Source organism: Anomalospiza imberbis, chromosome 6, assembly GCF_031753505.1.
Source record: "Anomalospiza imberbis isolate Cuckoo-Finch-1a 21T00152 chromosome 6, ASM3175350v1, whole genome shotgun sequence".
NCBI lineage: Eukaryota > Metazoa > Chordata > Aves > Passeriformes > Viduidae > Anomalospiza > Anomalospiza imberbis.
Window position 1 is genome coordinate 35,719,971 of NC_089686.1, and position 12,465 is coordinate 35,732,435.

Below are 12,465 nucleotides of genomic sequence, written 5' to 3' on the forward strand. Positions count from 1 at the left end.
TAGCACCTAACAACTTGTCAAAGTTTATTATGAAATTCCAACAGAGACGCAGGTCTGTCTGCCTTATTTCTTGAGAAACTAGTCAGGGAAAAAATAAAAAAAAATAAAAGGAAAAAATAACACAGGAAAATAAAATAAAGAAAAAAAAGGATAAATTAAAAATTAAAGAATAAAGAAAAGGTGAACACTTTGGGAGTACTTTTCACACTTTCCTTCATTAAAGGTAGGAAAAATGTTTTTACATTACATCGAAGGTGGTACATTGATGCATCTGAAATATTGCTGTCTCCATCCTCTTATTCCCAGTACAAAGATGGAGTTTCAAAGGTGACTTAATCCTTGGAGGGAGGAGGTGGTATAGATTAGGGAACAATCAACAGATGACCTGACTGCCCCTAGAAAAGTTCCTCATTGTTACTCTGAATGGAGTTCAGGGATACTGTCTACCTATGGTTTTAACCACCTTTAAAAAAACTTCAAATGTGGTTCCAAAGGTAGTACCACATGACTTCCTCTTGCCCATGATGAGAAAACAGAATGTAATATCCAGCTAATCAATCTTATCTTTTATAAGCCCAGAGCATACGATATAATTATGATTCTAAGACAGGTTTAACATTTGGATTGAGCATAATAAATAGCACCCTACCTGAGAAAATTAACAGCTGACAAAAACAAACTGCCACACTCATCCAAAGAAAGTGCTAACTTTGAATCTGCTGCTGATTTGAACTGCCTCACCTTTCCTTACTGATGACACCACCTCAAAGAAAGGAATGAGTATTTTGCTGCGATTGTCTGCTTACTCCACTATGATGATGTGGTTTCTTTTTAAATAGAGTAGGCAGAAGTAAGCTGTCCAGACACAGCTTAAATGAAATGACTGCAATTGTTTTCTTTCAGTATTCAAGCTTTCTTGTTTACAGAGTGAATTTTGGTCTTTGGAAAAAACACTATGATAAGTAGGCTGCTTTTGTAGCACGTGCAGGAGTTATACAGCTAACAACAAAACCAGTCTTTTTAACTACATAGAAAATTAGATTCAGCATGAAAATATCTCACTTGCTAATGTTTTTTGTTTTTTTTTTTGTTTTTTTTAGTTCAACATTATTTTTGAAATGCTTTTAATTTCAAGGGTTTTAAAAATCATTTTAATAACACCTTCAATGTTTTCACCCCCTCTTCCAATAAATACAAAAGAATTATAGTATTGCATTCTCTTTTTTTTTTCTTTCCTTGTATTTTGTTCCATTATTTCCAAAACAATGTGTAACTTAAAATATTTTTCACTTTGTAAAAATTTAGAGTAAGAAAAAGAAAATCTGATGGGGTGATTGCACTGGAAAGAAAAACATCCACATAAACAGCAGTTTAGAATTAGTGATGGGGTAAGAAGGCACTAGGTAATTTTATTGCATTGATTGGCCAAAAACCAGAGGAAAATGGTAGTAAGGGGGAAATAAGATTATTTTAGCTGTCTTAAATCCTGCTAAACAGAAACAGTTTCAAAAGTGTCACAAAACTGTTCTTCCATTTCCCATCCAACTTTACCTTGGTAGAGGGGAGAAACAACAGAAAGTTCTTAATTGACCTGCCTAAAATACCAGTTTAGGTCAACTTTAAAAGTTGATGACTGCAAATTTCAGTGAACAAACACAGTACTGGTATAACATAAAATGATCCTGGGAACCCATCAGTCAATTATTGCAGTCAATGTCATAATGAAGCTAGCCCTGATTTACTTGCCCCCAAGTCTCCCCAACTGGATATAAACTTCCCCAGGCCAACCAGGATCTCAGATCAGAATTCAGAATAATTTTACTGATACTTTTTAACCAAGATAACCACATTGGTAACATCCTTTACATAAAACCAGCACTGCCATGGGCAATGTGTTATTCGTTGGGCTTTTTTGTTTGCTCTTGTTTTTTAAGCAAAGGTAGATCAGCTTTGCTGTCAGGACACCTCCTTCAAATGCAGTAGCAACGTCTCCAACAGGAAGCTCTGTCACACAGGTCTTGCTCCAGCCACTCTCCTCACACATCTAAGCCCTTGTGTCAAGTCTTCTACTTGCTCAGGCTTTTCCTAGAGTTGACAGGCCTTTGCTGACACTAGGACTCTGTGCTGCCTCAGCAGAAAGCACCTAAGAAGAACTTGTCAAAGATTATTACAAAATCCCAAGTGACATAAAAGGGTGATGGGATACTGCTTGATGCAAGGCCCAGACTTTTGCTCCCACTGATGATGCCTATTAGGCTGTTTCTAAGACTCTCCTGGGGAATCTTTGTGCCATTCCAAGAAAGACTCCTAGTGCAGGATTTATCAGGCATCTATATAGACGTAGGGACAGATTCTCATCTTTCATGTGTATTACTGATATGGGCCAGTTTCCAGTGTGCCCAGAGAGGCTATAGAGGCCCCAACTTCCTACCCAGTATGCCCACAAATTATACACTCCCTCACAGTGCCACAAGCAGTACTCACAGATACATATTCAACCCATCTTCAGATCCCAGGCTGACAGGACAGGAAGGATTCCTACCCAAGAGCTAAGAGTGGAATACAAGTCTAAATACAACATCATCACATAAAACTCCATCAGGCCAACTGTGCCACATGCAGAAAATTCAAGTTCCCTGCTTCACTATTCCTTCCAGTGCCTGCTTGTGATGGGGCTTTTCTTGTTTGTTTTAAAGGTCAACAGCCAGCTAGGAGCATGCCAGCCTGTATATTTGAGAAAAGAAGGCACAAGAATCTTCAGCATCAGAAAAAAAACCCCCAAAGAAACCCGTGAAAGGAAACCTTACAGCACTTTGAATATTTTCGCACCTGTCATGCCCAGGAATGATCAAGCACTACAGTTTTTAAACTGGGCAAAACTTTGTAAAGCTGCATGTAAGATCAGTCACCTACTAAGAACAGCATCTTGCATTATGGTGAATTCTGCACTCCCTTGCAAAACCCAAAGGGTTTGCCGATCTCACACATAGAAGAATGTTTCCTCTCATCTGGGTAAAGTCCTTATAAAATACTATTTAAAAGCACTAGAACAAGTCTGATATAATAAAAACATCTACAAAGAATACTGCAGTTGCTGCTGCAATGGTCCAGCTTGCAGAAAGTAGAACAGCTTACCAAATTATTATCTTAGGGAGGATTCTCCCTGCTTGGCTCCTGCAAACATCAGCATCTCACTACAAAATGCAAGCAGTGGGAATCCAGCCCTCAGGAACCCTGTGCAACCAACAGCCACAAAATAAAGCCTTATGATTGATTACCCAGGTTATGACACTTCAGAAATGGTATAGCAGGCATAACTGACCTGCAATCTTTTCCACTCCCCTTTGGCGCTGCAACAGCTTCTTATTCTTTCCAAGCCATTGGCTAGTTCTTCTCCAAGTTCTTGTTATTAAAACCTTTTATCTCCCCACACAGCAACAATTTTTTCAAGCAATCATGACCATCCACTCTCATCACTCTTCTAGACAGAGGCATTGGCCAAATCCACTTTGGGAGAAGGGGAAGGATAGCACAAACAGTCTGAGTTGTACTTGCATTTCTTATGGGAGAGGTGCTTATTGCTTAAGATCACTCTCATAATCAGACAAGCAATGGTTTCCCTTACTCTATTTATATAACTGGAATCATTCACTAGCTAACACTTTTCCCAGCTAAATGCATGCCAACCTCCTGAAATTAATTCAAACTTCTGGAGCATGGAGGTTACACAACAAGGGTCAGTATGCAAAGCCTAGTGCCAGAGATATGCAGCTGTTTCCCTCACTCACACTCCCTCCTTCTGATTATTGAACATGAGAATCCCAGTTGTATTCTAGATACAAATGCAAGCATGTTATATTCCAAAGCTGGGAGCTATTCCAAACTGGAGTGCTGGGGACATCCAAGTTTAGCCCACTTGTTAGCATAGCACCCAGCATGCTGGAATCATAGGCATTAATTTCAAAGTTGCTGTATATTTAATTTTCTCTCCCTCACCCCAATACATACTCTAACCCACCAGCAAAAGCACTGTTTCCCGTTGAATTCTTACAAAAATATCCTAAAACATCTGCTTAAAGGCTTGTGGAAGACCTATACCAATTTCAAAAACCATATCAAGAAAAGTAAACCCTGGTTCAGCAAAACACCAAGACATTTGTGTACACATAATCGTTGATACTATTCATTTGCTAGAGGTGAGCAATACTTCTAAATACCTTGTAGAAACAAGTCTGGGAAGACAAATCACACAAGTATCAGACAGGACTGGAAAATAATTAGGAAGCAATGGCTGCTGAGAGTCAGATATTAGAAATAAATGATCTAGATTCAAAGGATTGTATGACTAATGCCAAGTCACTAAGTCAAAGAGCCCATAACAATAGGACACCTTGGAAAAGCACAGTGGAGTATTTTAGAGTGCTGCAATATAGCTGTGTAAGCCTCAGCTCACATAGTCTAAATTCCATATGGGTCCCTGTGCCTAGTGTTTCCTATTAGGTAACTCTGGGAGTTACTGGATTCAGGGGCCTAGGCTTAGTCTCCTTAAGGCTAAACTTTTGGGCTACAGATGTTAAAAACAAACAGAAAAATCCCTGCTAGTCAGGTTCTGTTCCCATTTTTAATATGCAATTCTAACCTAAAGGCTTGGTTCTGCCAAAGTCGCCTTCAACAGGAGGAGGGGCTGTCCAACATTGTCATGATCAAATCCAGTTTATTCTGCCAGTAAGATTTATTCTGCATTTATAGTGGTGTAAACTAAAGCAGAACGTCGTCTGTGCTTCTATAGAGCATTTAAAATATGTATGTTTCTATTCAGATCTTCTGTGCAAATTTTCATATACTGTTCTCAAAGTCAGCCCAGAGGAGAAAGTGGTACTATCTAACATCAGCGTCAAGAGTCGTGACCTGAAAAGAATCAGCATTCCTTTAAACCCGTTAGTGCAGAATTAGGCCTAGATACAGTACTTTGTTATGAAAGAACGGTCTTAATAAAAACAAAAAGATAGTTTAAAGAAAACCTGCTGAGAGCAATGTGCATGCAATGCTGTCATGCTACACAGCCATTGCTTAATTTATCTGTTCACTCCCCAAACACACAATACGATACCGCGGGTGTGTCCGAACTAAGACTCGATGTGTATTACGTGCGGTGAGTACCTCTGGGCGTGAGGCGTTTGAGGTCACGGAAAACCCTGCACGGCATATCCCTTCCTCTTTGCCCTTCTGCTCCTCGTCCTGCTCCGCCCGCGCAGCGCTCCCCGCCCCGCGCACCTGGGCCCGGCGGGCCCGGCCCCGGGGCGCCCCCGCGTGGCACTGCCGGCGGCGCCCTCAGAGAAGTTCCAGCGGTCGAACAATTTCAGCGTTTCCAGCAGGGACACTGACGGAAGTGCCTTAAATTTAGCACCCATAAGGTCCGGTGACTCTATGCCTCCATGGCCTCGAAGTTCTGACGACTCGATGAATTTGGTGCGAGGTATTTGGCTTTACAAATTTCCTGTAGAAAACACGCACAAACTGCCTGAATCACGAAAAGCTAGCATCAGAAAGTTGCTGGGGTGCAGCAACCAAACGCTCCCACGGATTGCCTGTATTTCTGCAGAATTTGTTCCTCATCTGGAAGTCACACTTGCAGCAGGTAGCGCAGGGGAAGACCAGTGCACTTCTGCTGAGTGCATTTCTCTGCTGAAGTACAAGGACGGCAGGGCAGTGGGAAAAAGGATTCGGTTTCCAGTTGCTGGGATGAATTATAATGTAATCCAGACAAAGGAGCGGAATTAAGGCTGCTAAGAAAACCCTTGTTCTGGCATCTCCTAATTTTTCTGGGGGGGAGGCGGAGGTAAGGGGGCCTAGACCTTGACACCATTATACTATTTATATTTTCTAATATGTTGTATATATACTATCATAGCTATATATAGCTGTGATGAAGTGTTGTGTACCATTCTGCTTTTCCGCAGAACCCTAAATACATGTCCTAGCACTAGGACAAAGAGTTTACACCTCAAGACTTATATTATTCTTTTTACATATACACACATACACACAATCCCTCTCCAGCATTTGGGCATGCACATACAAGCACAGACTATCAATTAACCTTTGAAATCATGCTGGAAGCCTTGGGACAATCTCAAAACTACATCTGACAATAACTTTAAAAAAAACCAGTGGTATATACACAGCATTATTAGTTACTTTCACTTTGCTTTACTGGTACAGAGATGCTCCTTGAAAGCCATTTTTGAAGTGTTTTATCTGCTTTTCCTCTGTTCACTTGAAATCATAGTTCTGTTTGTAACACTTTTATTATTCATACAGCAGCCAAGTCTGATTTTACAGGGATGATGATGATGCTTCAGGTGAAAAACAAAACAAAAGGATCAGAGGAACACCTACACATAAGGTAGTGATCTCATGCCAAAATTTTTAGTCAGGAACAATCAGGTAAGAGAAGGATGAAAAACATAGAAGGCATAAATAAAGTTTAGTATATTTTCACCATACGATGATCTTTAAAGACTAACAACCTGTATTTGGGGTCACCCAGAATTTATAGTGCATGTCCCAAATAACATGTCACTTTAGTTAGAGCCTATAGAGCCAAAGAAGCCTACAAGACATGTATTTAAGTCTTAAATCACAAGGAAGCCAGTTACAATATTTAAATTAACTTTTCACAAATACAAGTGCATCATTCAGTTTCTAATATTCTAAAAAATCCAAAACCAATAATATCATACAGTGGAAACCCTTTACAAAACCAAAGTTATGATTTCAAGATCAGATATTTCTTATTTTAAGAAATTTTAAATTCATATATTATAGCACTGTTTTCAGTCATCAAAGTCATTAGAAGCTTATTATGGAAAGATTATTTCCTTAAACCAGAAAAAATAACACATCAACACCTCATGCTTTTTTTTTTCTTTTTTCCTCCAGACTACAAAAAAAACCACCTAAACTTTCTCCAAGAATAAAGATAAACAAAACATTTACACCAAAAAATTGTCTGCAGGGGAAAAAAGCTTCAGCTGCCTCCCACTTAGCCCAGCTTCAGCTGAAGTGGATACAGCTTGAAGGACAGCACTATGGAAAGGATGCTGTGGTGAAACAATTTGTCACTGGCCTTGGCATTAAGTCACGTGGTACTACTCTCTAGCATTTTGGAAACTGGGCAGGATACTTCTGCTGTCACACTAATACAGAACAAATCCTTTTTTTCACTCAACCCTCCCAGCCCTTCCCACCTCAGCCAGACAGTGGCTGGTGACAGAGTAGGATGACATCTACCTACCATCCAGGCTGAGAAGAACCCAGTGACAGTAACCAACCCAGGCCACTATCGCTGTGTTCAGGAAAAGGGATGTGCATGCAAAAAGTCTCCTACAGGAAAGCAGGTGGTATAGCAGGTTGAAACAAAATGCAGTGAAAAAGTCACATAAATGAAGACTTGTAATTTGCCCATTAACATCAGGAGTATTAAAGGTCAAGTTACTACACCCAAAAATAAGACAGTGCCTGATTCACCTCTCAGATTAGTTTAGGTAGTCACATCACAAGTCTGACCCAGAATACTTGTAAATTACCAAAAACATGCATATTATTTTGACACTTTAAGTCAGTAGGTTTGCTTTGGCTTAGCAAAATGAACTGCAGTGGTGTGTTTTGTGCCACTCAGGAGACTTGGTGTTCTTAGATAAGAAACCTCTAAATGCTACTCCAGGATTTAGCACCTAATCCACATTTCATAAAAATAATTCTAGAGAATGAAATTGGCTTTGCATCAGATCTATCAGGGTGTGTCTTCCTCCTCCACGGCCAGTCTTGCCTACTTGCTATCTACACCGTGAGACACAGCAAAACTGGGGCTGTCTGCAGCTTGTTTGGCTGGCCAGAGGAGAAAGCTGGGCCAAGTTACCCCAACAAACTCCACAAGGAAGTGTCCCACTTCCTGTATCCTTCAGAGATGCAAAGCTGCACGAGAGAACAGTGGCTGGGCCATCCAACAGGATTTACTGTCTCAGACACTGTTCCATGCAGGTGTAGAAGTGCCACTTATGCAGCCAGAGGTTTACTCTGACCTACCCTTCCACTGGTGCTGTCATCCTAAAATTGTCACACAAACACAACATAAATACCAGGCATATCTCTGAACTCAGAAAACAGAAGCAAAACCAGCTGGTTTCAGAAGCCAGCACAGCTTGTTAATAATGTTTTAAGAAATACTGCAGAGGTGACTTTAAACTGGAACTTTTATGAGTTCATTCTTCCTAATGGGTAGGATGAATTTAACATGTTAAGACTAGTACAGCTTAGATAAAAGAATATCTGTATTCCAATTGCTTCTATCCTTAGATTGTATCTACTGTAGCTCCACTTAATAGAATGTATTCATGGCACACATTCAGGGAGCAATCAGAAAGCTGTGCATTTCTTCTATGCCACACCTTGCACACTGCAGCTTACTACAGGCCAGCAGCACAAGAGACCACCAGATTCTGCAGCATTAGCTAAGCCTGAATAAATTATTTTTAACTGCAACTACCAAGCTCTTATCCTCTTTAGGGACAGCCACATTCTTTGCATATGTGCTGCATACAAAAATTTTAATAACATCTTTTCCAGTCCCTGCAGCACTGTTTGCCACTACCAGCAACAGGCAGAAAGAAATCAGGGCCACTTAGTAACCCCTTTCCAGCGAGATTTTTCTTTTCATCAAACTATTTTACAATAATTCAGAAAGCCTGTAACCATTTCCTTTCAGTCACATTACATTTCTAGTGTATTCCAAGTTATTTCATCAGCACGAGAATTGGGAACCTAGGAGTAATGGATTTTTCTTTAAGCTCCCCCCTAAATCAAGCTCCCCTCAGTCCACCTACTGAAAGGGCATTGTAAGGTGGCAGAGGGTTTCAGTGATTATTTTCAATTAACCTGCAGAGAAGCTTTGGAACTGAACTTTATTCTTCCCACATAACTGAACTCAGAAGGAGTCATCTTTCTCATCTTTCCCTTTTTTTTTTTTTTTTTTTTTGTTTTGCAGATTTTCAGAAGATGAGGGGTAGAGGCAGAGGGAAATGAAAAACTGACTCATAAGATGTTAAATGGCAGATAAAATGGTGACAAATTGACATACTTTAAAAAGTCCTAACACTGCATGTACACCTTCAGCCTCTGAATTACTTATTGCCAGTCAAGTACAAGATCTTGGGATATAACCAGGAATTATTTGAGAGCAGCTCACTATTGAACCACAAGTCAAAGACGACACACTCTGGGCATTGTGCCACAGCACAGGAATCTATAATGTGCTTAATTTCTCAATACTTTGTACAGTTTGTTAGAGATAGAAAAGGCACAAAGAAGGATAACCAGAATGCTCAAAAGACATAGAATAATTTCTGTACCGTCAGTTTGTACAACCGAAAGTAAGAACAACTGTCCAGCTATTTGTCCAATATAAGCTTTTTTAATCCACCTGTTATGGTCTATTCCCATATAAAGTATATTCAACCTTTACTACTAGAATAATTGCTTTCGTGAATCTGCCCCATAGAATTCAATCCAACAAAATTATGCTATGTAGGTCAAAGAATTCCAAAATACAAGTGACCATCCAACTATTTTCACTTATTTCTTAAATCTCCTTTTTTTTCTTTTTTTTTTTTTTTTGAGAGAGAGAAACATGTCAAAATAGTCTTTAAAATTTCTTCTGAAATGATCCTCCCTCATTTCACAGGGCTGATGACTGCTTGAATGTATGCAACTGTCAATAAGAAAGGTTACTAAATACCTGCATTTCTTCCAAAATAAATTTTTAGTGGATACTCTCCTCAAGTTAGAAGTACTTCTCTACTGGACACAGTATACATGCAGAACCAGCAACACTGTACAAAGGCATTAATCTGCTCTTCCAATTTTATCCAGAACACAGGGGAGCAATTTTATTTCACTGATTTATCAATGTACAAGGTTCACCTTTTATGTTACTTCTTAGAAGTTCCCCTAGATTTTGAGCTTTCATACAACTCAGTGATAATCTGTATTTTCCTTTTCTTCCACACTTCTGAAACAATTTGTTTCAGAAGTGCTCTTTTCAGCTGTTCTGAAACATCATTCTGAACAAAGATAAAATATGTTTAAGTACTCAAAGTGAGGATGCTCTACCAGCTAATGTAATCACACTTAGCCTTAGGAAAGCAGCCATTTTCTATAAAGAAAATAAGAAAACACTATTAGTCAACTTACACCGAGTTTTTATCCAGATAGAGGGAAAAAAAAAAACACACAACAAACCAAAGAATACATACCACACACAATTAAATCTTGTTGGGTAATTAACACAGATCAAAACCTGTGGCCTGGTAGTCTCATTAGGGCTCTGGAAGCTCTTAACCATTTCATACAGAGTTTTGTCATCCTTCCTGATTTCCCACAAGGTTATAGTACAGAATTTATATGATCCTACAGCCAGTTATTTACCTATTCTTTTTCCTTGGGACCTTCCGAGCTTTCCTTCTCCCAGTTAGAAAGTGCTTTCTCAAGGAAATAATAGCTCAACCAAACCCATAAACTATCTTCTATATCCTACCTCCTCATTCAATTTCCATCCAATCAAGCTCAGAGCTAAAGTTTTGTTAGTTGGTCTTGATTTTGTTTTGGAACTGTGAACTGATATATTACATCTTATATGTGAAATAATTATTGCTTCAGTTCTACAAAGCACATAGCAGTTTCAGTTGTCTTCAGATTTTCAAAGATCATTACAAAGCAGTGTTATGACTACCCTATCTGCAGTGTTGTTTTAATTTAGTCATTTATTCAATATTTCTTCCCAGAAATAGTCTATTGTTTTCATTTAGTGTTGTGTGTCTTGTCTAATATGTTTTTATTTCATCATTTTCCACAGGTACACAAAAATGACAGATCATAAACTGTGCAGAAAGGTAATTGTATTAGTCTGCACTAATGGGAGTTCCTGCAGTGCTACTGCTATGGGCAAACTTCCGCACTAGGCACTTGCTTTGAAATCTACAGGCTGGTATCTATACTGGTAGTCACATGCAACCACAGCTCACTATTCATGGCTTCTATTCAGTGCCCAGAAGAGCAGCAGCTTGAAAACCAGGTCTTAGAAGGGCTCCATGAAGCAGAGCATCTATGGCACCAACAGTGAAATGGACATTCCAGTGGACTGGAAGGCAATGTCACCATCCATCATAAATATCAGGGTACACATGCAACTAGACTGACCAAAGGCACAGCACTCTAAGAACAAAACTTAAGACTGAGCCACAGTGATACATCTGGAAGCATCCAGAACATATAAATAGTAATATAAATTACTGTATGGTACTACCTTAAATATTACTATGTAATATATATTATTGTATGATATTATAGTAATACAGGCATATAAATAGTAACCAAGACATGAGTAGACAATATACATTATCATTATGAGAACAGGTATCTGCAGATTATCTTCAACTTTCCTTCAAGCCCTTCCCCAGTCACCAAACAATCAAAGAACCCACACATAAACTCTACAGAATACAGATGTATGGAGACTGCTTTCCCATGGTAACCTTCCCTCCTCCCACCCTTATCCCTTCAGAATATGCTCCTGAAAGTCCTCAAAAGAAACTTGCTCACCCCACTTTACACACCAGTAACAGGAAGCCTCCCACACCAGTCTGCATCCACTGAGCTGAGCTTCTTCCTCCTCCTGCCATGTTCTCCCTGAGAGAGGATTCAGAAGAGAATGAGAGACGAATTCTTACTGCATAAAACTTTCATTCTCTTTTCTTAAAAAAAAAAAAACCCACCCCAAAGAACACTTGAAACAAGAAATTCCAACACACATCTTCAAAAATTATGTGTGGGGGAAGGAGACTAAGCAAGTCATTCCTGCATCATTCAAACACTACCTTTACAAAGGGAATATCTACAGTACAATGCACTCAAGACAGTTCAGGAAGCCCACACTCCAAAACGGTGTTCATTACTGTCCATTTCTGAGAACCACCCCCATATGATTATAATGCCTCCTTGCACACAAGTCTCTCCAATTACATGCTTTCCTCTGTACATGAGCAGAACATAGACTTTGAGAAATGAGGTGTTAGTAGCCCTCTAACACTGTGTCTTTAGTTGGTAGGAACTTCTAAGATAATGTTGTTTTCTGAAAGCAAAACACTGACTTCCAGATTGAAATTTCTGGAGAAGGGTCATTTCCTGCAATATCATTGGTCTATACATCTGTTCAAAGCCTCATGTATTTAATATAGAAGTCTGCCGAGAAAGATGATTCCTATGGTCTGTGTCACAAATTTTTCTTCCACAGGGAAATCAGCTGTCAGAGCCCTGGCATCTGCTATTGATGTGTAAAAGCAAAACAGTTCACCTCTCTCTGTATAAAAGTACAACCTTAATACCCAAAGCAGGCAAGGGAGACTATGA

The 12,465-nt window shown here is 39.4% G+C and overlaps 1 protein-coding gene across 15 annotated transcripts in view; it reads right to left on the reverse strand.

Annotated features, from left to right (window-relative positions):
* Positions 1-12,465, reverse strand: part of DPF3 (double PHD fingers 3) — a 185,762-nt gene that overhangs the window by 165,141 nt on the left and 8,156 nt on the right. For all 15 annotated transcript variants that reach the window (XR_011000045.1, XR_011000047.1, XR_011000046.1 and 12 more), the window contains exon 2: positions 11,659-11,745. Coding sequence is in view for 12 of the 15 variants with exons in the window: in XM_068193359.1 (XP_068049460.1) it covers positions 11,659-11,745 (87 nt within the window). In the remaining 3 variants the exon portion in view is untranslated. The remainder of the gene's footprint in view (positions 1-11,658; positions 11,746-12,465) is intronic.